Below are 25118 nucleotides of genomic sequence, written 5' to 3' on the forward strand. Positions count from 1 at the left end.
CTCGGTCATTTATATTTATTAGTTCCTTTCCAGAATATGAATTACTGTCAATAGAAACCCCAACAAGGTGACATGCTGTGTACTGTCAATCTTAAGGGATTACCAGTCATTCCAGGAGAAAGGTTAAGGCTTGTGTCGATGACCCGGAGGGTTGTGATTTCATGTCAGGCGTCGACATCGTTTTCACTACATTGATGCTGTGCTCTCAGAACTGTTCTAAGGAACTGCTCTCACAATGCGAATGCCACAGACACAGACTTAATGTTACAATCATCTCCCTACTGTGCTTTTAAGAATAAAGAGCTCCGATCAGCCAGACATGTCGGCGCACACCTGTAGGCCCAGCATTTACCAGGCTGTGAGGATCAGAGTTCAAGGCCATTCTGGGCTCTGTTTCAAGAAAAAAAAAACAAAACATTACCCCTCCCCCCAAGCATTTATAGGACATTTATAGGACAAAAGGTGCATATTTCACCTTTAAGCTCAGAATGATTGTAGAGGCTGCTCCCATCTGAAGGGGCCGTTTCACCGCCTCGTAAGGCTGCTAGGGGCTCACCACAGAGCCGGCTCTCAGCAAGGAGAAACTCCCCAGGGCCTGCACTTTCTTCAGCCATCTTCAACGAAACATCTCAACTAACACTCTCAGCAGATGGCTGTGGCCAGGGCTTTCCTGTTATTTCTAGTGTAAAAGGTGACCTGAGTGATTTGTGAGTGTGTGTGTGTGAAATACTTTGGTGACCACTGAGCATTTTAATAGCTTGTGCAACAGAATACAGAATCTTTCAAATCAGGATTGTCCCAGGAAATTTACTTAACAAAGTCACCAAAATACAGTAATACCATAGCTGAGGGCTCTCCATATACTTAATCTATGAGGAGAGGCTGACTACTATCTCTTTTATCTCTTTCAGGAGAAGGAAGGCAAGCAAGAAAGGGAAGGTCAGCCACCATGACTGAAATCCAGGCAATGGCTGAAAGCCTGGAGGTAAGACAAGTAACTTAACTGTGTCAAAAAGTGGGGTCAAAGGCACAGTAGTGCCACTACCACGAAGGCTGAGCCTGGAGTGGGTGCTTGTGCCCATCGGGAACTCTGGTTTCTTGGTGGGTGGGTGTTGAAGGAGTCCTCTTGTTGACTATGTTAATGTGACAGTTAATAGGGGTGACACACCCACATGGCAGGCAGCAGCGGCCTGTGTGACAGCCACACACCCACATCAAGGTTTCTATTAGTTTCTGGCCCCCAAACTCCTGCTCTTAGCAGTAGATCAGAAAGTGGTAGGCACGAATGCCTGGAAAATTCCACTCTATATAACACTTTTGTTTAAAAAACATATATCCAGTGATTAGCAGTAAAAATGTGAAAATAAGTAAGTATTTGTAGTTAAAACTCTGTTAATTCTCCAGAGTCAAGGCCTACTGAGATTAGCAGCAGTACAAATGCAAGTCAGACCACAGCTCTGAAGCTTTCTGAGTTCCTACGTCTCTGTCTGCATTACTGCACTTACAACACCGAATTTCTCATTTAATCTCTAAAGTCTGTTCATTTCTCTTTACTTATAGGGAGGAAAAGAAACCCATCATTTGCTCTGTAGCTACACAAATTTGATGACGATTTCACAAGGATTAGTGAGTAGAGGAGAGAGTTTCTGCTGCTTGTGGAGCTCAGACGTGTCCCAGGGAAACTTCAAAGCTTGGACTGCAGGGGCTTCAAGTGCTTGTGGTAAGATTCATGGACCTAGAGTGAAAGTGGAGGCTATGAGTAAGGTACTTTCTTGGTAAATTAGCATTTTTTCTTAAAACCAAACAAGACTTTTTTTTGTTTGTTTGTTTTGTTTTTTTTCTTTTTTTCGGAGCTGGGGACCGAACCCAGGGCCTTGCGCTTGCTAGGCAAGTGCTCTACCACTGAGCTAAATCCCCAACCCCTCAAGACTTTTAATTGAGAAAATAGATCAGCCTTATAAAAAAACAAATTCAAATATTTTTGGGTTTTGGGTTTTTTGTGACAGGGCTTCTCTGTGTAGTTCTGGCTGTCCTGCAACTCTGTAGACCAGGCTGTCCTCAAACTCACAGAGATCCGCCTGCTTCTGCCTCCCACATCCTAGAATTAAAGGTGTGCAAAAATTAAAGCCGGGTTGGTGGTGTTGCAATGCCTTTAATCCCAGCACCCAGGAGGCAGGTGGATGTCTCTTGAGTTTGAGGCCAGCCTGGTCTACAGAGAGAGTTCCAGGACAGCCATGGCTACACATAGAAATCATATCTTGAAAAACTAAATAAATAAATGTATTCGGTTTTACCATTTATTTATGCATGTGTGTATATATTTGTATGTCCCTTTGGGTGTCCTTAGAAAGCAGAAAGGGTATTAGATCCCCTGGAGTTATAGAGTCTTTTGCCTAGCTCCTGCCAGGGTACCCCTGCGGTTGGTGCCTAGCACCTGCACAAAACTAAACGAAAGCTTCAGAAGCTCAGAAGCAGCTTTTGTCAGCCTTACCTCTGGCTTTCTCTCTCTTTTTTTTCCGGAGCTGGTAACCAAACCCAGGGCCTTGCGCTTGCTAGGCAAGCGCTCTACCACTGAGCTAATCCCCAGCCCTCAGCCTTACCTCTGTTTTGTTCAGTGGGGATTTCTTGGCCCACTCAAACAAGTTTTCATACACATTTCCATCATAGCGGCCAAGAACAGAGCCAAGTGTCATGTCCTTAAAGTCAAAGGCATCCACCAGAGCAACAGCATTGGGGCGGATCAGGGTGAGCAGCTCCAGGATCCGAGCGTTTACTTGTGACAGCTGAGCCCCTGTGATGATGCTCCCCTAGGAAACAACAAAATGGATGGCTAAGTACAGAGGAGACATGTTACACACACAGGACTGTAAAACAGACGATCGTTACATCAAATGGCAAGCACACACACTGACCTCAAGAAAGTCCCCTCCTTTCTGGCTGATCCCATAGAGAGAATACAAGAGACACAGGTTCCTCAGCACAGCTTGGACGGCTTTGTCTTGAATCTTGGGGAGTTTGTCTGAGAAGACCTTAACGACCACGTAGTGGCAATGCGCCTAGAAGAAAGGGAGCCGGTGGGGCGCGGGGATCCTCGGAAAGGGGGGTGGGGTGCTTATGCCTCTGATACCAGCATTTGGAAGGCTGACACAGGACTGCCAGGAGCTGGGGCTCAGCGTTAGCTATCTGGTGAGTTCCAGACCAGCCTGCTCAAGCGGAAGGCCTATACAGCGACCCAGTACTAGGGCAGGGCAGCAGAGCAGGGTGAGGGGAGAGGCCGCCCGACACTCACCTCACTTGCCCGAACAAGGTCGACAGAGGTTAGGTTCCATGCTACTTCCTTGCTCTTCCTGTGACTCACGTGAGTCTGAAGGTTTTTTGCAGCGATTTCTACCAATCTGTTAAGCATGAAGGAAGAGCAGAGAGCTGAGAAAATCGTGCTTCTCACACCTCTGCCTGGCTCCAGCCAGAAGGGTCCACAGCTGGCCTCTCACCCGTGAGGGGAGCTCACCTGGCTGCACGAAGCTTGTAGGCTTCTGTCAGGCCCTCCAGGCTGTTGATGTCCACCATAGTTGGCCAGACTGCCACCTGCTGTGGCTGGATCCGCTGACTCGGCAGGTCATTCAGGTATGACACCATACCACCCACCAACTTCCCCGACCGCACCTGGTCATAGATTTTCATCAAGAACCTGGAAACCACCAGAGCACACACTTTTAGCAACTCTACTGAAAAGACTTGGAATTCAGTACCTGCTAGGGTGACCGTGTGCTGTGCTGGCTAAATTTATGTCAGCTTGATACAGGCTAGAGCCGCCCGAGACGGGGCTCATCAGAGCGGCAGTCTTCAGCCCGGGGATCATGACCCTTTTGGGGTTGAACAACCTTTTCACAGGGGTGGCCTAAGATGACCAGAAAACACAGATATACACATTGTTTCGTAACAGAAGCCAAATTATAGTTACAAGGTAGTGACGAAAATAACTTTATGCTTGGAGGTCACCACAACATGAGGAACTGTATTTAAGGGTCACAGCATTTGGAGGGTTGAGAACCACTGCTGTAGAACATTTTCTTAATGGTGACTGATGTGGGAGGGCCCAGTCCATTGTGGGTGTCACCTCTGGGCTGGTGGTCCTGGGTTCTATAAGAAAGCAGGTTACAACAGAAGAAGATATGCCTAGTCCTGGTGCAGCTTGGCATGCCAAGGCGGGTTGATACCCTTGGAAGGCCTCCCCTTCTCTGAGGAGAAAGGGAAGTGGGGGAATGAGGGGAGGTAAGAGGGAAGGACTGGGAGGAGAGGCAGGAGGGGAACCTTTTATCAGGATGTCAGGTAAATAAATTAATGAAACAAAACAAAAGGAAGCAGACTGAGCAAGTCAGGAGCAGCGTCAGCTCCTGCCTCCAGGCTCCTGTCCAGCTTGAGTTCCTGTCCTGACTTCCTCTGATGGTGAACAGTGAAATGGGAGTCTGAGCCAAACACGCCCTTCTCTCCTCAAGCTGCTTTGGTCACAGTGTTTCATCACAGCAGCAGAAACCCTAACCAGGAAAGAAGATGGTTCCAGGACAGTGGGCTATTGCTGTGATGGACCTGACCATGTGTTTTTGGGAGGATTATGGAAGGATTAAGGAACTTTGGGCTGAAAGGCCATTGAGGGTTGAGAGCTCAGTGAGCTCCTGTTCTGTAGGAGCCCAGACAGTGAGAATGTGGACAGCAGTGTGGATGGCGGAGGCCTGGCTTGTGCTGTTTCTGAGGAAACAAAGACTCTGCATTTATGGGAAAAGTCTGGAGCTTGGCTGATAAGAAAGAAACCAGAACCACTAAAATTAAACCTTTGCTTTGATGGAGATACTGGTCAGCTGGAATTGAAGACTCAGCTGTGATTAAGAGACCAGTATCCCTGAGGTGAAGCCTCCGGGAAGTGTTCCCTCAGGGTTGGCACACAGAAGCTGTGGTCCAGAGGCACCAAGGCTGTCTGTACTTTGTGCTGGAAGCTGACTTGGTAGTTAACGCTGGTTTTGAAGGCAGGAAGGGGTCATGGAGAGCAGCTGAGGTTTGACACTGTGTGACAGGGCTGGGGTCCCGAAAAGAGCCCGGGAAAGGCTAACATTAAGGTACAACCCGGTTGCAGCAAGTGACCCCAACAGTTTGGAGAAGCCAGTGTCACGGGATGACCACCAAGAACCCCAGCAGCAGTGGAGTGGAGCCAGCTGGAGCCTGGAAGAGCGGCTGTGTGTGCTGCGGGGCAAGAGCTGAAGTGACCCAAGCCACTTGGAGGAGCTCAGAAGAGCCCGAGGGAATCCCAGACATTGGACGTTAAATTGTTTACCTGTGGGAGTTTGGGTTTGCTGTGCTCACACTGTGACTGTGCCCTGGTTCTTCCTCTTCAAGTAAGAAAGAATTTAGCTTACTTTTGATTTTATAGGAACTCACTGTTGAGAGACCTTGAATTTCTAAGAGATTTTGGGTTTTTTACAGACTAAACATTTTTAAAAACTTATTTATTTTTATTTCGTGCATTGGTGTTTTGCCTGCATGTCTGTCTGTGTGAGGGTATCAGATCTTGGAGTGACAGGCAGTTGAAGCTGCCATGTGGGTGATGGAAATAGAACCCGGGTCCTCTCAAAGAGCAGTCAGTGCTCACAATCGCTGAGCCATCTCCCAGGCTGGAGACTAAACTTTTAAAGTGTTTGAACTGGTAAAGACCGTGGAACTTTCAAGCTGCAATTATGTTTTACATTTGTGGCATTTATTAATCTGATATCTTGGGGATGAATGAAGAAAAAAGGACAGGCTATGTCTTAAAAAACCTGTTCCTCCCCCAAGTTGCTTTGGGCATAGTGTTTCATCCCAGCAATAATGACCCTGAGACAAACCACAGGGTAAGGGAGTCAGAACGGAAGCAGAACTGTGCTGTCTTTCATGGTGAGAAAGCGAAGTACCAGAGTTTGTGAAGACCACCCAAGGGAGGAGAGGCCAGTGACGCGATTCTTACCTGGCTGTCTGCAGCATCATAACAGTGTTCTCTCCCTCGAAGGTGCAGGCCGGGGTAAAAGTGACGTAAATATTTGGAATCCCACTGCTGTGAGAATAGCCGTGCCCGCCGCAGGCCATTCGACATTCTTCGATGCCAGCATTGGCTGTCCAAGTAGTAAAAGCCTTCAGCCCAGCAGTGAGGGCGTGAAGCTACGGGACAAGCACAGGCCATGAGAACCCTGGCTTCAAACCCACCTTCTAATAAGAAAACACATCCGCTCCTGAGTGCGCTGCTCACTGTCAGAGTAAGCTGTGTCCATGACAACCCAGGAGGCAGTCACCTGACCATCTGCACTAGTAATTGGCTCACACTTTTTCCTCAACTGCTAGAGTTGGCCAAACAGTAATCTCTCTCCTTTCGAATTCTATTAATAAAGATTCCATCTTGACATCTGGTCAGCTCTAATGAAAAAAAGTTCCAGGCAAACACGAAACCTAAGGGTATCTCTGGAGGAATGAGGAAAGTGAGAGAGCGCGTCTGTACGTACCTCAGGCAGTTCACTCAGGTCCCCTTGGCCAATGCTCTCATTAATTCGAAGGTAGGTCTCCTTCATGTACCTTCCTACGAAGTGGAAGGCATAGGCAGTGGCCAGGAGCGGGAAGAGTTTATACTGCTGGGTTTGAAAATCCAAAATCTGTGGTTCTGGTTCGCTAATAAAGAAAAACAGTCAATGCTCACACCATTTGCCATTTGCACCGCTCCAGGTTTCAGTCCAAGTACTCTGCATAGCGAGTGAGCTCCTCCTCCACAGATTCTCCCCGGGAGACGGCTGCTCCCACCGCTGCTGTCATCTTACAAATGGGGAGATGAGAGCCGAGGGAATCTGCCTGAGGTCACACAGCTCAAAATGGCAGTTCGTGTCTCTATATAAGGTCATAATCTTTTTTCTTTTTCCTGTTTTTTTTTTTTTTTTTTTTTTAAATAGGATCTCCCTACATAGCCCAGCTGTCCTGGAACTCACTCTGTAGACCAGGCTGGCTCAAACTCACAGAGATCTGCCTGCCTCTGCCTCCCAAATGCTGGGATTAAGGGTGTGCGCCCCACCCATGGCGATGCTCTGACTCACTCTGTTGCACTGACATCGGGACAGTGCTCTAACTGCCGCAGTGTTTCCAGTGTGACTGAGACAACTACGTCTCCAAACTACCCAGAAACCCAACAGTCCTCTCACAAGGATGCTATAAAAGGCCCAGCTACCACAAGGCTCAACACACTGCATTCTAACCACAATCCTGGAGGTGACAGAAGCAGCCTGCTTGCCCCCATCCTCCCATCATGCATGCTAGGGGCTATATCCTTGGAGGGCCTGGCATGCACGAGTTCCTGGATTAACACCTAGCACCATGGGGCTGGTACCAGGGTAGCTCGGTGGATAAAGTGGTTCTTCTAATCTTTCTTCTGAAGAGCGGGGTCAGAGAAAGCCTTCAGCACTGAGCTATCCTAGGCCCCTCCTCACCTTTGCTTGATTTCAGACTGGCGCCTCACAGCGCTGTATCGTATGGCGATTGTGCAAGCCTTGGACAGACTCTGAGCTGCATTTCCCACGAGGAAGGACCTCACAAAAACCATGGTCCCATACGTCAGCTTGTTACTCAAAGGCTTTACATATGTGCCATCAGGCTTCACCTGGAGAAACAAACAGGCCTGAAGTGTCTTTCTGTGAGGCCAAGAAACCGCGTACTGATTCTCCAAGTGTGTTTCCTGAAACAGCAGGGACCTGGCTTCCTTAGGACCAGGCAACCCTGGCATCTGAAATACTAAATTTCACTCCCTATTCTGACCTTCTGAATCACAGACTTGGGAGCAAGGGCTTGAGGACATGGGCTTGCTATGTATCTCAGGCTGACCTTGAACTCACTTCCGGCTGCCTCTCAAGTACACTATACTTGGCTAATAATCTGAGGTCTCGTTGGCCTTTCAGGTGATTCTAAGTTACTTAAAGACCTGAGACCACAGGTTCACCAAGTGGGTGATAATTTTCACATACACATCCCAACCGCTTCTAAGTCTCTGTCAGAAGTAAAAGCCCATCACCTTCTGCAACTGGGCCAGAAGGACTGTTCTGAACCTCGCCTTAGCTGGTCTGGGATACTCGGTGAGAACGGCTTCACCGATAACAATCTACTACCAAACAACAAACCTGGGCGTATTTCATCAGCATGTTCTCTCTGGGAATACGGTAATTGTCCATCTTCAGGTAGCCGTTATCCATCTCTTCATAACCAAATTTGGGACCGATATCCCCGACAGTGATGCCTACCACAGACAACAAGAAGCACTGTGATGCGTGCATGCGTGCTTCTCGTCCTTGCTTCCCTCCGCCCCACTTAACTGTGCCTTACACTCCTGCAGTTCACCTATTTTCGTCATCTTGTGCGTGGGTGTTTTTCATGCATGTTTGCCCATGTACCACATGGATGCCTGAAGCCCCAGGAGGCCAGAAGAGGGTGTTGGATCCCCTGGAACTAGAGTTACAGCTGGTTTCGGGCCACCAGGTAAATGCTGGAACAGAACCCTGGTCCTCTGGAAGATCAGCCAGCGTTCTTGACTGCTAAGCTATTTCTCCAGCCCCTTGCAGTTTTAATTTTTACCTTGATATCCAAAAAACAATCCTTACCTGGCAAGGGCTTGTGGGTCCCAATTTCACGGATAGGGACAACAAAGGCATGTAACCCGTAGCACTCTCCTTGAGTGATGAGCTGAGCCAGAACTATTGCGTGATTGGAAGTTTTCCCAACTGCAAAAGCAAGAAGCGGGGACAGGAAGTGTGCGTCCCTGCTCAAGGCAGGGTCTCGCCTTCTGATCTTCCCACCTCTAAGTCCCGAGCGCTGGGATTACACGTATGAATCGCACTTGCTTGTGCTCTTGTCCTTTGATTTTTCATTTTCATGGCTCTCTGGTGCAATGCAGGCTTTGGTTCTGGACCTGTCTTTGCCTTTTACCTCATTTCCTTTCCAGTGCACGCCTTTCTTCTCTTTAATAAACTGCCTCGATCACAATCTCATACGTCCTCAAAATGTTCGGCAGTAACAACAAACATTCAAAACATGTGTAAAGAAAAAAAAAATCCAACTTACGTCCCCCAGGCCACCACTTAATGGAAGTCACAGTAGGGCTGTTGAGAATGAACTCTTGGGTCTTGGGGTCATATGTGGCAGTGGTTTCCAAGCCTCGAAGATGAGTTCCTAAGGAAAGACATCACGTGGCCTCAGTACAGCACAGAGGAAAAAGACCAAGAAAACAGACCAGCCGGGCCTCAGGAGGCTAAAGACCAGCAGTAGACAAGCTGTGAGTGACGGGCACAGCAGTTACTGTCCTGTCACACAGTGACCCCTAGGCCACAACAGCAGTGTCCTGGGTGTCGCTTGTGAGTGTGGCTCAGTGGACGTGCCATATTTATTGAGACTAATCAAAAGAAAAGGTAGAGGCAACTACTCCTCTGTGTGACAGAGGTGGCCGCTTCCCTTTAAACCCAGTTCTTGTACTTTTTTTAAAATTACATTTCCACTGGGCAGCGGTGGCACACTCCTTTAATTCCAGCACTTGGGAGGCAGAGGCAGGAGGATCTCTGTGAGTTCGAGGCCAGCTGGTCTTCAAAGAAAGTTCCAGGACAGCCAGGGCTACACAGAGAAACCTGTCTCAAAAACAGAAACAAAATTTACATTTCCTCTGTGTACATTTGTGCCACACGTGCACACGTGCACACGAGCCACAGCCATGTGTGGGAGTCAGCTTTCGCCTGCTGTGTGGGTCTGGGAAGGGGGTGCATCAGGCTCGGCAGCAAATGCCTTTACCACAGAGCCACCCTGCCAGCCTGGGTCCTGTTCCTATGTTTAAACACAACAACACTGACTCTAGTGAACTGTGGGGAAGGCAGACAGACAGCAATCATCACCACCTCAGCCCCACCGAGGCAGGCCTGTAGAAGGTAGACTAAACACACTGTACCATGACCCATCTCTGTCTGCGCATAAGTGCCCGTGATCTCCAAATTCCAGGCCGGCATGAAGAAGCGCTCCTGCTGCTCTGCGGTGGCCTGGTGAAGCAAGGTGGGTAGGAACATGCCCAAGTGAAGGTCCAAAGGCTCAGGATGCCCTCGGTGCACAGAGCTTCGAAGAAATACCAGGACGGGCATTTGAGGGAGGTAGCATCAGGTGTGTAAGAATCAGAGACGTGAACGGATAGAGCGGGGAAGGAGAAAAAACAAACTGTGAGTACGAATTGATCAGGTGCACTTCATCACAATGCGAGCACTGTCCTTTTCTGTGTTATGATTCTCGACAATGTTTGTCTTTCTTATGTCAGCAGAGCCTCAATCATGTAGAAGGTAAGACTCTGGCCCGGCAGGTAAACGAAAGCAAATGAAAAATTTGAAAAGGAGATTTGACCGGGCACAAAGGTGCCCTTTGGTGCCGGCGGACAGAAACAGGAGAACACGGCAGTTCTCTGGGTGATACAATGAACCCCGGCTAAGGTTTTCCTGGATGCAATCAGGGAAGTGTCTAGACTGGGGTGCTGTTTATTCAGGAAATATCTAGGACAGACCCACAGTCTAATTCATTCAAGTTCACCAGATCAAATATTCAACCAGGATCTACTGTGCAAATTAACACAAAAACTGACAGTGCTCTTTATCCCAATAACGGCAGCAATTAAAGACATGCAGCTCCTAGGGACAGCCATTACAGCCGGTGAGCACAGACCTGCGCCTGACGGGCTGTGGTACACTGTTATGCTATTAGACGTGAGCCTGGAGCACAGACCTTTCACCCTCTCAGCCTGCTCCATCTCAGCCGGGCTGGAGACAAGCAGCGCTCACCTGGACCTCTCCAGGGCAAGCGCCTCCAGCTAACCGCTCCCAAGAGACGCAGTGCTTCTCCCCCACTTCACAGGGAATAAAGGAAAGTGGACAGCCACATGCCACATGGCATCAAAACGATGGTGGCAGACCAGGACAAGGGTTTGTAACCGAGTCCTGTCTCTGGTTGGCGAGCTTAACCTTCAAGCCCAGCATGGGTTGAGAACATCCAAAATCCGCATGTTTCTTAGAAACATGGAAACTGGAAATCCCAAAAGGCTGGCTACAGGCAGCGTGGGTGAAAGGTCTGTGGGGACTCTTGTGACACATTAGCGACTCCCTAGGAATCTGTAGTCACTGAAACCAATCAGTGGAGCTGCTTGTGATGATGCATGTCTGTAATCCCAGCACACAGGAGGCAGAGGCAGAAGAATTCAAGTTCAGGGCTGGCTTGGGCCACACAGAGGAATCCTACCTTTAAAAGCCAAACCAAACCAACCAAACTGAACACCTTTTTCTTTTCTTTTCTTTTTTTAATATATAATTTGTTTTTATTTTATGTTCACTGGTGCTTTATCTGTATGTGTGTCTGTGTGAAGGTGTCGGAGACCTTGGAACTGGAATAACAGTCAGGGGTGTGAGCTGCTATGTGGGTGCTGGGAATTGGACCCAAGTCCTCTGGAAGAACAGCCAGCGCTCTTAACCCCTGAGCTATCTCTCCAACTCCAAGATGCCTTTTCCATTCATGAACTCTCCAAGCTTTTAGAATGCCAATGCTAGGAATGGCAGTATAGCACAGTGGTAAAACAATTTGCCTTGGGTTTATTCTATCACAAACAGACAAAAGCCAAACCACTGTTCAGTCCCCACACCCCAACCTAGAACTCATCTAGAAGTTAAATAGGGATGAGGAGGGGACTAGGCGGGGTGACACTCTGGGGAGCTCATGCTCAGTGGGCTCAGGCTCTCCTTTAGTCCTCAGCATTCCCTTCCCAAAAGGAAAAGAAACACATGCCAGGTCCCCAGAGCAGAAACCCTGACCTAGACGGGAAGCCTGGAGGCTGGGAGCACCCCGTTTTCAGCTTTCAGGAGAGCTGTTCAGTGTTGCTAACAATCCGAGACTGGTGGTGAACGGGGAGTCTGGAAGCAGCCCTTCAGACGGAGGGTTTGTATCTGTGTGGGGTACTACAGAAGGAATGACACAGTGTTGTCAAATACACTGAAGGCAGGAAAGCACTCCGACCACACACTGCAGCTAATGTAAGTATTAGTCGTGGTGGATAACACTTAGGAATGTACAGAGAGTGTGCTAGCTTCTCTACTGAAGTTGGTTACGCATGGGGGCGACACATACTCCTGTGAGGTAATTTGTCATACGCTATGAAGCACTAGCACTATGTTTGGCAAAGCGTTAAAGTCAGTTCTTTCAAAGCTGTTATGTGGAAAGGTCTCTTCAGTCTCTCCTTCCATAGGCTACAGAGCTGGACAGGCTGGCAGCCAACAGCAGGGAGAATGCTCTGGCTGGGAGTAGAGCTGAACCTTTAGCACAGTGCTTGCCTAACCTGCACAAAGCCAAGCTCCGTCCAAGAAAAACCAGGCCTGGTGACTCAGGCCTACAATCCTGACAGGCAGGAACCCCACAAGTCTGAGCCTAGGCTGGTCTACAGAGTGACTTTCATAAGCCCTGTCGCCCACATACACCCTCCTGGCAAAGATCTGACTAACAGGAAAAAGTTAGCTAGTTTCTGCCTGGGAGCAGGAAGAATTAAATAAAAAGCTTTGCTTTGCTAGAACTTAACTCAAATCCCTGCAGTGTTGTTTTGCAACCTGACAAACTGAGATCAGAATTCAAAGTCAGTGGCTGGTGCTGGCACCCTAGGTGGGCAAATGCTATGTGAGGGAGGAGGAGGGGAAGGTTGTCTGGGTTATACCTTTGTGAGGTACTGTAGGGCTCTCCTGCCATCCCCACCCCACTCCACCCTCCCACCCTCTCGCTGCAGAGGCAGAGGTGAGAACTGAGGAGAATTCCAGGTCAGCCGGCTCTACAAAAGCAAAGGAGGCACTGGGGAGATGGAAAGGGCGCCTGTTGCTTTGCCAAAAGACCTGAGTTCAGGTCTCAGTACCCTCGAAGAACTCACCCAGGACTCACAACTTCTTAACTCCAGCTCCAGGAGATCTGCTATGCTTTTCTGACTTCTGAGGGTACCAACACACTTGTGGGAATCACACACATGTGTCTCTCTCTCTCTCTCTCTCACACACACACACACACACACACACACACACAAGAATTAAAATAAATCTGGGTATTTTGTTTATTTTTGAGACAGGTCTTAATGTGTAGCCCTGATCAGCCTGGAACTTTCTGTATAGCCACACTGGCTTCCACCTCACAGAGATCTGCCCGCCTCAGAAAAAAGAAAAGAAAAAAAAAAAAAAAAAAAGCTCTTTCCTTCAATGAAGTAATTCATTTCTGATGATAGACAAAAGGCATAACCCCAAATACTATATATGTTTGTGAGCACATGTTTATGTATATATAATTTTTTTCTTACTCCACTACAGTACTGGGAGTTGAACTGAGGGCCTCCTGTGTGCTAGGTAAGCGTTGCTCTTATAAAGGAGTTAGATTACAGCAGCAAGGAGGGACTATGGATTCCAATCAGTGGTAGAGTGCTTGTCTAACAAGCATGAAGACTGGGTTCCATCCCACACCAAAGGAAAAAGACAGACAGACTGACAGAATAAAGCTGAGAAAACTATGCTAACCCAAACCCAAGATACAAGTCTTATGGGAACCTACAGGGTCCAGTTAGCTTGGCAGAACTCAGACTAGGACAGGGGACAGCAGTGAAGCCTCGATGCAGGAGGATTAAAGACTCATGAGATCAACTTTGCTAATCTTTCAAGTTTGACAGAATTAAGGCCCCTTCTTCAGAGAGGAGACTGTCAGGGCTGTAGACTTAGGGGACAGCAGCTGTAATACAGAAGCTTTGCCTTCCTAGACCAAAGCAGTGATGGGCAAAAGTCCCTATCAAGTGGCAGATCTTCAGCTGACCACCTGCTTGTGACCTGAAGAAACGTACGGCTGACTCCCCAGTGGCCCTTCAACACCAGAGTCCGAAGAGCATCCTCCTCAGCCCAGCCCTCTCTGTGCTTGAGGCCCACAGACCCAGGAACAAGTCTGTCAAGATTTCCTGGTTCGTCTGAAGGGACAGGAAGGCACAAAAGGGAAAAGACAAAGCTGACAGGGATGTGCCTTTTTCCTTGATGGGAAAGGACTCTGTTTTAAACTGTTCTTTATTTGGTACTACTGTCATATGCAAATTAGCCAACAGACTTGACCTCTTAACCTGAAGGACAGAAAAGAAGACCAAAAGTGAACAAAACACCAAGAAGCAAGACTTAATCTCCACCACTGCAGCCCCGACAGCGCCCTACAGAGATACAACTGACTCCAATGCAAGGAAAATCCCAGGCAGGCAAACTTGTCCAGGGAAGAAGCATGAACTCACTTTCTGATCTCAGCTAAGAGTTCAAGTCTTCAGTCTGTCTTCTCTCTAAACTTAAAGCAGAAACATTAGGCCAACGAGAAGACCAAAAAGACATATTACCTTCCTCACGCCTAAGGCCTCCTATGAAGGATGCAGGTCAGCACACCCAGAAAGGAAGACACAGTATCTGAATAAAGCCTTGGGTCCCCTGGAGAGTATAATGCAGATTTGTTCAGCATCTCACACACACACAGTCTGTATGGTTCTCTTGAGAGGGTTTAACTTCGAAATCCAGGTTCACTTCAAACTTGCTATCTTCCTGCTTCAAGCCTCCCAAGTGCTGGGCTGTAAGACTGCTCTACCAGATCCAACTCCCTTCTCTTCACAGTCACAGCGGTGAAGGATGAGGCAGGCCATCTCAAATCTAAAACACTCACACCTGTTGGGCACATGGTGCAAGCTTACCGTCGCAGCACACCGGAGGCCAAGGGCAATCCAGGCTAACAAGGCCAACCTTGTCTTAAAAAAAAAAAACCAAAGCAAACAACAAATGCTAAAACTGCACACTTACCAGGGATTCTGTCTGTGAAAACAATCCTACTCCACTCGAGACTACCACTTGCTGCGCAGCCCCAAGCATTTAGGGAGGAGCTAACCAAAGCTACCCGAAGTAAAGGATCCAGACATTCACAGAGGAACTGTGACAAACAGCCAGAGGACACCACAGGATTTGGGTTACAAACTTTGGAGCAGCTAGCAGGAAACCGGTTCCCTGCCTTCACCTTGCCATTACAGCCGTGCTTCTGACGTCACCTCCAGACACTGGTGAGGCTTCAGCGTTCAGAGGAAACGCCAACAGAGTCCTTCACAATTACACAGACCAGCATAGCTGGGAGCTCTGAGATCCTTAAACACCATCTCTCCAAGCTGCCCAACAGCCGTTAATAGTAGGTATCTGTGACGAGGACAAGCTTTAAGGAGTGACACTGAAGATGCTCCTCAGAGCCCTGGATCTATTTTATGAGGAAATAGACTCAGAAAGAGAAATTGGGTTTTGATGCAACAATTTAAAAAATAAAATCCCAAACACATAGCAGCAGGAGAAGAAGAAAAAAAATGCAATGGCAGGAGTCACTTTTCTTGAACTCGTTAAGTGGTCACCCCCGGACCCTCAGATGTGGACTAACCGTGGCCCATCTCCGTCTGGGCGTAGGTGCCAATTATCTGGAGTTCTTGGGACGGGCGCATCCATTTCTCCTGCTGAGCAGTGGTGCCCTGATTCAGCAAGGTAGGAATAAACATGGAGTAATTGAGGCCAACAGGTTCCACAAAATTGGCCAAATATAGTCTACAGGAAAGAAAAGAAAAGCGTCTCAGCCTCGTGCTATAGACGGTGTCCACCTCACATTCCCTTGTTATCACTTATTAGGACTAGCATGTGTGCATGTGTGTGACACATGGGGAAGAAGGCCTGCGTCCACAGCACACATGTGGAGGGCAGAGGACCACTGTGTACAACAGTTCTCTTTCCGCCTTTACTTTCCAGAAGTCAAAGTCTGTTTGTCAAGCTTTCTGTTAAGCACCTTGGCGCTTAACCTCACATTCCTGACAGATAAATCCTGCCCCTCAGGATGAAGGAGGGAAAACTGAAGATCTCTTCTATTAAATGAAATGGAAAAGGTGCGACTTTACAAGGCAACTGCAAGGCCTCCTGCAGCATCTCTCCTCCCTCCCATCACCTCAGGGCCAGATTTCTCTTGTTTCTTCCCTGGGGCTGGGGATGGACCAAGCACATCAAGCAGGCTCAGTCTAGTTCCAACCCTGACACAACCGAAGACTCTGGTTTCATTTTTTTCTTTTCTTTTTTTTTTTTCTTTTCTTTTTTTCGGAGCTGGGGACCGAACCCAGGGCCTTCCGCTTGCTAGGCAAGCGCTCTACCACTGAGCCAAATCCCCAACCCCTCATTTTTTTCTTAAAACGGAAGTCTTGGGGCTGGAGAGATGGCTCAGAGAGTAAGCGCACTGGCTGCTCTTCCAGAGGCCCTGAGTTCAATTCCCAGCAACCGTCTGTGATGGGATCCGATGCCCTCTTCTGGTGTGTCTGAGACAGCGACAGTGGACTCACATACATGACAAATAGATTTTAAAAAAAGAAGTCTTGTATGAATTCTACACTTATCTATAACAACGGACTTCATTGTTCCTCTGCTGACTGGCTTGCTGATCTGAGTCAATGTGAGTAACTTTTGTGTTACTTTCAGGTTTAACTCGATTTGAAGTTAAGGAACTCCACAAAACATTCTTTATACAACTGTTAAAAAACAACGAGAATAGGGGCTGGAGAGATGGCTCAGTGGTTAAGAGCACCCGACTGCTCTTCCAGAGGTCATGAGTTCAATTCCCAGCAACCACATGGTGGCTCACAACCATCTGTAAAGAGATCCGATTCCCTCTTCTGGTGTATCTGAAGACAGCTACAGTGTACTTATATATAATAAATGAATAAATCTTTAAAAAAACAAAAACAAAACAAAAAAAAAAAACAACGAGAATAATCTATTTAAAGAAAACATTTTTTGGGCTGGGGATTTAGCTCAGTGGTAGAGCGCTTACCTAGGAAGCGCAAGGCCCTGGGTTCGGTCCCCAGCTCCGAAAAAAAAAAAAAAAAAAACCAAAAAAAAAAAAAAAGGAAACATTTTTTTTTTTTTTTGAGACAGGGTCACACTACCTAGCCCTGGTTGACATAGAATGTATCATCTGGCTTGTTGTACCCTTACCCTCCTGGGAGTCCTCATGCACTGCCCAAGTGCTGGGATTACACACACTCCCCACTGGGCCTGATGTGAGGAGTAGAACAGGCCCTGCCCTGAGGAATAAGTCCGTATTTCAGGGCAGGATCACAGATCTTTAGGGGTCTCCAGGGTATCTAATGTGAGAATTAAAAATCAGCCCCAGGGGCCAGCGAACACTTCAGGTTAAGGAAACTGCTCACGATGCTGAGATCTGGTCCTCGCTGCCTTTTCAGAAAACAGAACCCATGAAAGGCACAGATTAAGCACATCAGTCGTGAATTTCCTACAGGTTCCCTAAGGGGCCGTCTTACATTTTGAGCTTCCTGCAGGTTTCCTAAGGGGCCGTCTTACATTTTGTCCCACTGTACACTGAAAGAACTTGAAGAACAAATGATGTGTCACCTAAGTGACTTTGAAGCCTTCTCACCCCTGGGCTTCACAAGGCCCAGAGCATGACTGACCACCACGGTAGGAAGGGAAGACTGTCACTCCATGGAGCCAGCTCATCACCGTAAAGCAGGAACAGCAGCAAACACACAACTGCCTACTGCTCCATTTCAGAAATAAACACCACTCAAAGCAGCCCTGGACTCTCCCGCTTTCCATCGACCACAGCCACTCCGAGACGAGACGCAGAGACTCAACACAAATCAGCTCATGTAGCTAGAGAGGCTACCAGAGGGAGTGATTTCTGTGGTCCTGGGGAACGTTAATAGATGCTGCTCAGTGGGACCACATGCTCCGCCGGCAACCGTCTCAGCTGTGTGGTTAGGGCAGAAAGGTCCCTTTTCAGCTGAGGTAGGCTGCTTTTCCTGGCTTTGTCTAGCAGAAGACACTCTGTTCACTGTCCAGCAAAACAAATAACTCACTTTTCGGGTTTGCTGGAAACAAACGCCCAAAGCCCATGAGATAATTGACTACCCAGCATAAGTGGCTCACACAGGTGAGCCAGGCGATGACACTACCTTTAATCCCAGCACTCGGGAGGCAGAGGCTGGCCTACAGAGAGTTCCAGGTTAGCCAGGGCTACACAGAGAAATCCTGTCTTGGAAAACAAAACAGTACACAGATGATGATAATAAAAAGCTCCAAATAATGACGTGCCTTTTGTCTCTGATTTCTATAACACTGTATTCATCGACTGTTGTTTGAAACTGTGTGGCAGCTGGAGTGGAACGTGCTTATAACCGCAGGAAGACAGCAGGGGGCTGAGGCAGGAAGATCTTGAGTTTAAAGACAGTCTGGCTACAAAGCAAACACCAGACAGGAAATTAGAGGAGAGAGAAGTATAAAGAGGAAGCTAAGCACCAATGCCCTGGTGAGAGGGACAGATGGACGCTTACATCACCTCCGGGGTAAGACTAGCACAGTGTCCTAAGGCGACTGAGTCTCACCAAAACCACCTCGTAGTCACACACACTCTCCCCATTCCCTCGTGGATGGATGGGTGGGTGGGTGGACGGAAAGAGAAAACCCACGAAGTTCTGAGAAATTTGAGGAGCCAAGAGTGGTGAATATCTAACAAACCCACATTTCCATGAGGGAACTGAGAAGGCAGAGCAATTCAGTAAAATACTGTGGAAAACTAGAAACATAATCATAAGGATATTAACCCAAAGCTGCTGGGCAAAATGAGAGGAGCTGGGCAGGGGGTCGTCGTCTCAGAGCCCAGTACAGAAGGCAGGGGCAGGCAGACACTTGAAGAACTCAAAGGCAGCCTACTCTACATAGTGAACTCCAGGCTGGTGAGGCCCTGACTGGAAAGAGAAGGAGGAGGAGGAGGAGGAAGAAGAGGAAGAGGAGGAGGAAGAAGAGGAAGAGGAGGAGGAGGAAGAGGAAGAGGAAGAGGAGGAGGAGGAGGAGGAGGAGGAGGAGGAGGAGACGACAAACAGGACACATATGCTATTGTTTTTCTTTTTTTTTATTAAAATTTTTGTTGTCTCCCCCTTCCCTAAACCACTTGAAATTTAGCTGAAGAGCGAACTGTAGCTATAAATGGTGGTGTACGCCTGAGGATCCAAGCATCTAGAGCTGGGCTGGGAGTGACAGATGGGAAGAAGTGAGTGCTTAAGCTACACAGGGAGATGCTGGGTACACTGGGCGAGGGTGTGTCTCTTACCAGTAGAGAGCTAAGTGCTGGCAGGGCCTGTTAATTCTTCCTCACCAGGCTGAGGCAATCTAGAACTGTATCTGATTGGCTGTAATAAAAAGCTGACAGCCAATGGCTGGGCAGGGAGTGGGGGGGGGAGGCGGGATCCTGGGAGAGGAGACACAAAATGGAGAGAGGGAACAGGACAGTCCTCGGCAGAGGAGCACAGAGGTACAGAAATAACCACGCCACTGATGGGTCATGGCCAAGACAGTAGGGTTAAGTTTACAGTAGCTGGGAGACTGCCCTAGCTAAAGGTCTAAGCTTTCAACTGGTACCAAAAGTCTCCATATCTCATTTACACCTCTGGTGGTTCCAAGAAAGTCCTGCTATAGCAAGACCCTATCCCCATCAAAGAAAAGAAAACAAAGCAGAGAATAAAATCTGAGACTTTATATTTTAATAATGCTTAATCCCTCCCACGGATGCTTGTCAAGAAATCGGATTTAATTAATTTAACATAGGGACTGGGGATAGACTACAGGACCTCAAAAATGCTAAGAGCTCTATTGACTGACGTGTATTTTTACCAGCCTCAGCGACTTAGTTTAAAAACCCAAGGGGTCTACAAACAACCCAGCCGACCCTTGTTGGAACGTGAGAGCAAGCAGAACAGTCAAACACACTGAAGGAGACGAGCAGGAGGTTTCCGGAAGCCCAGGGATAACAGGAGCTACTGTTAGGACCCTGGGGCTGTAAGTCAGGTGAAGGGGGACTCTCAGCAGCTAAAAGCAGGGGCTGCTCTTCCAGAAGACCTGGCTTCCGTTCCTAGTTCACAACCATTTGTAACTCCAGTTCCATGGGATCCCACACTGCTTTTGACCCCCTCTGGCACCAGGCAAGAAAGCAGTATATAAACAAATGCGAAACATCCATTCGAGTCAAATATTTAAAACATCAATTTTCCAAAAACAACAAACGCATTTAAAAAAAGAAAAAAGGGGTTGGGGATTTAGCTCAGTGGTAGAGCGCTTGCCTAGCAAGTGCAAGGCCCTGGGTTCGGTCCTCAGCTCCGAAAAAAATAAAAATAAAAAGAAAGAAAGAAAGAAAGAAAGAAAGAAAGAAAGAAAGAAAGAACCCCAAACAAGACAATAGGGACCCTGTCTTAAAAAGAAATAGTAGAGGCTGGAAAGATGGCTTAGTGGTTTAGAACACTCAATGTTTTTGCAGAGGGCCTGGGTTCAAGTCCCAGCACCCACAGGGGATCTGACACCCTCACACAGACATACATGCAGGCAAAATACCAATGTACACAGAATATAGATAAATAGATTTTAAAAAGAAGAAGAAGAAGGAAGAACAAAAAGAAGAGGAGGAGGAAGAGGAAGAGGAAGAAGAGGAGGAAGAGGAGGAGGAAGGGGGAGGAGGAAGAGGAGGAGGAAGAGGAAAAGGAGGAAGAGGAGGAAGAAGAGGAGGAGGAAGAGGAGGAAGAAGAGGAGGAGGAGGAGGAAGAGGAGGAGGAAATAGTAGCTGGGTGTGGTAGTGCACACCTTCAATCCTAGCACGCCGGAGGCAGAAGCAGGCAGCTCTCTGAGTTTGTGGCTAGCCTGGTCTACATGGTCAGGGCTACCCAGAAAAACCCTGTCTCAAAAAACAAAAACAAACAGATGGGAGGGTGGGGGTGGTAATAAACACACAACAGAACAGTAAATGCCCTAAATACCTGGAAATCCCCCTGCCTCATCAATCCTAGCACTCAGCCCTCATTGAGCATGCCCATTGTATTTTACAATTAATGGTGGGGGTTTTGTTTTTTGGTTTCCTAAATTTTTTTTTTAAAGATTTATTTATTATATATAAGTACACTGTAGCTGTCTTCAGACACACCAGAAGAGGGCATCAGATCCCATTACAGATGGTTGTGAGCCACCATGTGGTTGCTGGGAATTGAACTCAGGACCTCTGGAAGAGTAGTCGGGTGCTCTTAACCCCTGAGCCATCTCTCCAGCCCGGTTTCCTAAATTTTTACACTAAGTGAAAAGTAAGCCATCTACAGCAAGTGACAGGATACTGGGCAAGGAGAGATGGCTCGGCATCGAACATCTACTGTTCTAGTGAGGACCCAAGTTTAACTCCCAGCACCCTCATCGGGAGCTTGTAACTCCAGCTCCAAGGAAGGCTGCTAACCCCGGCCACATGCACACGTACAAGCATACATACATGCACACACACATACATGCACACACACATACAGGTATACACACATGGACACATACAGGCATACACACATGCACACACACATACAGGCATACACACATGCACAGTAAATAATGATGAGAAGAAAAAAGAAATTGGGCGAGAAAGAATGAGAAGTTTTGGGGTTGGGGATTTAGCTCAGTGGTAGAGCGCTTGCCTAGGCCCTGGGTTCGGTCCCCAGCTCCGAAAAAAAGAACCAAAAAAAAAAAAAAAGAATGAGAAGTCTTTCTGGGCAGCACATGAAGTTCTGATGCTGAGTTACATTCAGAGTTCAAGAACCAGAAGGGCCTCCATGCTCACAGACAGCCTTGACAGCAGTCACTCCCGAGACTAACTTCCAGTCTCCTCCCCCAACTTAAACAGACCTCCCGGTCACATCCCAGGAACACTTCCTGTTTCAAAGGGCACTGAAACTTATCGCTAGCATTTCATGAGAAAACAAGGTGAGGTCCACAGGAAGGACTTTGCTCTAGGCCTCTGTGACCTCACTTGAGTCTGGTTGCATGTCATGCAGTAACGAGGGTTACGAAATACGCTGTGTCATCCACTCTACCAAACAAAACAGCACTGCTCCACAATGTACCTAGAAGGTACGAAAACTTACGATTTTTGTTTGCGAACCCACCTCAGTCCACTTTGTAGCGCCTTCCTAGGATTTACTCAAATCCCACATATTACAAGCTTTAGAAGCAGAAATAAGTATTTGGAAGTTGGTGAGTCTTCTGACTGCCGAAACGAACCGTGAAAAGTTGCCAATGTAGCTCGAGCCGTCCTCAAACTGGATATACGCAAGGACGACTCTGACCTGCCTCCACCTCCCATGTGCTTGAATCACAGGCACAGGTTAACACTCGTTTTTGTTTGTTTGTTTGTTTGTTTGTTTGTTTTCCGGAGCTGAGGACCGAACCCAGGGCCTTGCGCTTGCTAGGCAAGCGCTCTACCACTGAGCTAAATCCCCAACCCCGAGAACATACTCTTAATAACATTTAATCTTTTTAAGCCAGGCAGGCTGGCTCACATCTATAACGCCAGCAGTTAAGAGGCCGAGGCAGAAAGAACATGTGGAGTTGGAGTCCAGCTTGGACTACATAATAGCCTATCTCAAAACCAAAGCAAAACTCCAAAAGAAAACAAAAACAAAATGTGTTGTTGTTGCTAAGGAGTTGCAGATTTAATCTGGGATCTGGAGCGTGCTAGGCAAAAGTGAGTGTACTTCTGGTCAAATCTTTCATTTTATCTATTTATTTTTTATGATTGATTGATTGATAAGAACACTGTAGCTGTCCTCAGACGCACCAGAAGAGGGCATCAGGTCTCATTACCGATGGTTGGGAAACACCATGTGGGTTCTAGAAATTGAACTCAGGACCTCTGGAAGAGCAGCCAGTGCTCTTAACAGCTGACTGACACCCTTTACTATTTATTTATTTGTTTGTTTATTTATGCTGGGGACTGAACCTAGGTAATTGTGCATGCTAGGCAAGGGCTCTACTGCTGAGGTATTTCTCTAGCCTCCCAATTCTATCTTTATTAATGAAAACACTGAGGAGTTCCCTTACTACATTAAAAACCCCAAAGAGGTGCTCAGAAATAAAGGAGAACCAGCAGAGACATTGCAGGCAAAAAGCCCCTTGTGCTAGAATGACCATTAAAGCTAAGGGTCAGGGAGGATCTTTATATATCATTTTTAAAGGCTTTTTTTAGTGATTTATTTATTCTATGTGCATTGTTGTCTTGCCTGCATGTGTGTCTATGTGGGGGTGTCAGATCCCCTGGAGTTACAGAAAGTTCTGAGCTGCCGTGTGGGTACTGGGAATTGAACCTGGGTTCCCTGGAAGATCAGACAGTATTCTTAACCACTGAGCCATGTCTCCAGCCCCCTTATATATAACTGAGAAGCAGAGTGCAACAGAGTGTCTGAGAAAAAGCTGCTCTCCTCAGCACCAGGACTAAGTCGGGTTTTCCTTCTGGACAGGACAAGCATGAGGAGTCACTGTCATTACATCACACCTGACAATGCGAGGTTCTTAGAATGTGGTTCTGAGAAGATCAGGTTCATTCTGAGGCCTGCCGGGCTCTCCACGGATTCTCACGTCTCCCGTTACTCTATAGTCAAAATTCCCACTACCTTAAAACAGAATCCACTAGTGTTCCAAAACACCTAAACGTCTGGTCTTGCAACTACAGCTCCTCAGAAAATCACTGGGTCTCTTCCCCTTCCCCTCACTTTAGTGTTCAGTTCTGGGAATCAAACCCAGAGCCTTGTGACACTAGGCAACCTGTGTCCCACTGAGTCACACCCCTGGCTGGTATCAGGAAGCTTTCTTCCGATGTGCAGATTCACCTTGCACTTAAATAACTTTCATTGGGATGTTTGGAACAAAAGGCTTTTTTATCATTTGCTTGTCTCTGCCATAGTGTTTGCTCTGCCCCTGGTCTGCTCTCTCCCACAGCTACACTGTGGAACCCTGGCTGTCCTGCAGACAGGAACAGACGGGATAAACAGAAACTGATCTCTCAAAATCAGAGATCAGCCTGCCCCTGCCTCCTCCGGAGTGCTGGGATTAAAGGCATGGGTCACCACAGCCCAGTTCAAAAGAATTTTTTAAGTTAAACCTAAAGTTTAATTCTATGGTGTGTAGAGTACAACAGCCATCTCTAGCAAATGTCAGAGGACAATCTGAGGGAGGTGACTCTTCTTTCTACTGTGTGGGTCCTGGGAATTGAAATCATGACTATGTTGGGTAGCCACCTCAACCAGTCCTTAAATTTTTTTGAAAATAAAAAAGAAATTTGGGGCACAACCGTTCATTATTCACATTTTACAAACATGCCATGCCACACTATCCCACCAAAAGACCTAGATGCAAAAGTAATATTACTTTTCACACATAAAACTGAGTCATGAAATGTTTGATTTAAGCCTTTAAACGCCATGCAAGATAAAGACCTCCCCACACTGCAGCTGTAGTTTGGACATACACCAATGTGCTAAGGTACACCTACTTTTTAAACCACATGATTTCTTCAGGGTCCGAGATGCCATATTCCCTCATCTTCTTCACCATGGTGGCACTCTTCTTAACAGCCACCTCATAACGCTGGCTTCGAGTGAGGAAGTTATAGTCCTCATGCTGGAAGTCTGGGTCGTTCAGAATCAAGTTCTCTGCAAGAGAGTTAAATGACATCAAGAGAAACAGGCTTTCACCCTCATAGAATCCCAGCAGATTACGACGGAGGACGATCCCCTTCCAATCCTGCCACTGAACGTCCATTGAAGTTGGGGTTCCGGCTTCCCCTAAACTCCAGAGGCCCCAAATCCTCATTCACGGGGGGGGGGGGGGTCCTTTCCTCTCGTTCGGTAGGAGAGGGGCCTGGCCCTCCACCGATTCTCCTCTCACCAATTTCTCGACGGCGCCGGGTATTCTCCGGACTGCCATCCAAGATGTGCGTGATCAACTCCGGATTGAAGGTGGCGGAGGCCCGCTCCTTGCGCAGGTCGGGGTTCATGACGGAGGTCAGTGTTGGTGTTGGCAGAGGAGGTGGCGACAGAAGTGACAGACACCAAAGCAACGACCCGTGTCCGCTGCCCAGGCGCCGACAGGGCCCTAAGAGCGGAGCTAGACAGTCCTCGGCCCCGCCCACTCTGGCCGGCC

The 25118-nt window shown here is 47.7% G+C and overlaps 1 protein-coding gene across 3 annotated transcripts; it reads right to left on the reverse strand.

Moving 5' to 3' along the window:
• Window positions 1-25072, reverse strand: Acox1 (acyl-CoA oxidase 1). 3 transcript variants are annotated; one of them, XM_087573819.1, is made up of 15 exons: window positions 24864-25047; window positions 24469-24628; window positions 15514-15674; window positions 9983-10143; window positions 9112-9219; window positions 8652-8771; window positions 8175-8290; window positions 7491-7660; window positions 6522-6684; window positions 5993-6183; window positions 3509-3688; window positions 3290-3395; window positions 2913-3056; window positions 2601-2807; window positions 1-1735 (listed from the first exon to the last, which is right to left on the reverse strand). In XM_087573819.1, the coding sequence occupies exons 3-15, from the start codon at window positions 15576-15578 to the stop codon at window positions 1685-1687; spliced, it is 1782 nt and encodes a 593-aa protein (XP_087429945.1). In that variant the 5' UTR covers window positions 15579-15674; window positions 24469-24628; window positions 24864-25047; the 3' UTR covers window positions 1-1684.
• Between the last annotated feature and the right edge of the window lie 46 nt (window positions 25073-25118).

Source organism: Rattus norvegicus, chromosome 10 (genome assembly GCF_021556685.1).
Source record: "Rattus norvegicus strain SHRSP/BbbUtx chromosome 10, alternate assembly SHRSP_T2T, whole genome shotgun sequence".
NCBI lineage: Eukaryota > Metazoa > Chordata > Mammalia > Rodentia > Muridae > Rattus > Rattus norvegicus.

Bases quoted from the DNA above. Each gene is read 5' to 3' on its own strand.
- Acox1 (XM_087573819.1), bottom strand. From the start codon at position 15,578: ATGGATGCGCCCGTCCCAAGAACTCCAGATAATTGGCACCTACGCCCA. The intron at 3,689-5,992 runs GTAAGAATCGCG...GGTGGTTTCCAG, and splicing joins ATGATGCTGCAGACAGCCAG to GTTCTTGATGAAAATCTATG. The intron at 1,736-2,600 runs GTAAGGCTGAGG...CTTTCACTCTAG, and splicing joins CCCCACTGAACAAAACAGAG to GTCCATGAATCTTACCACAA.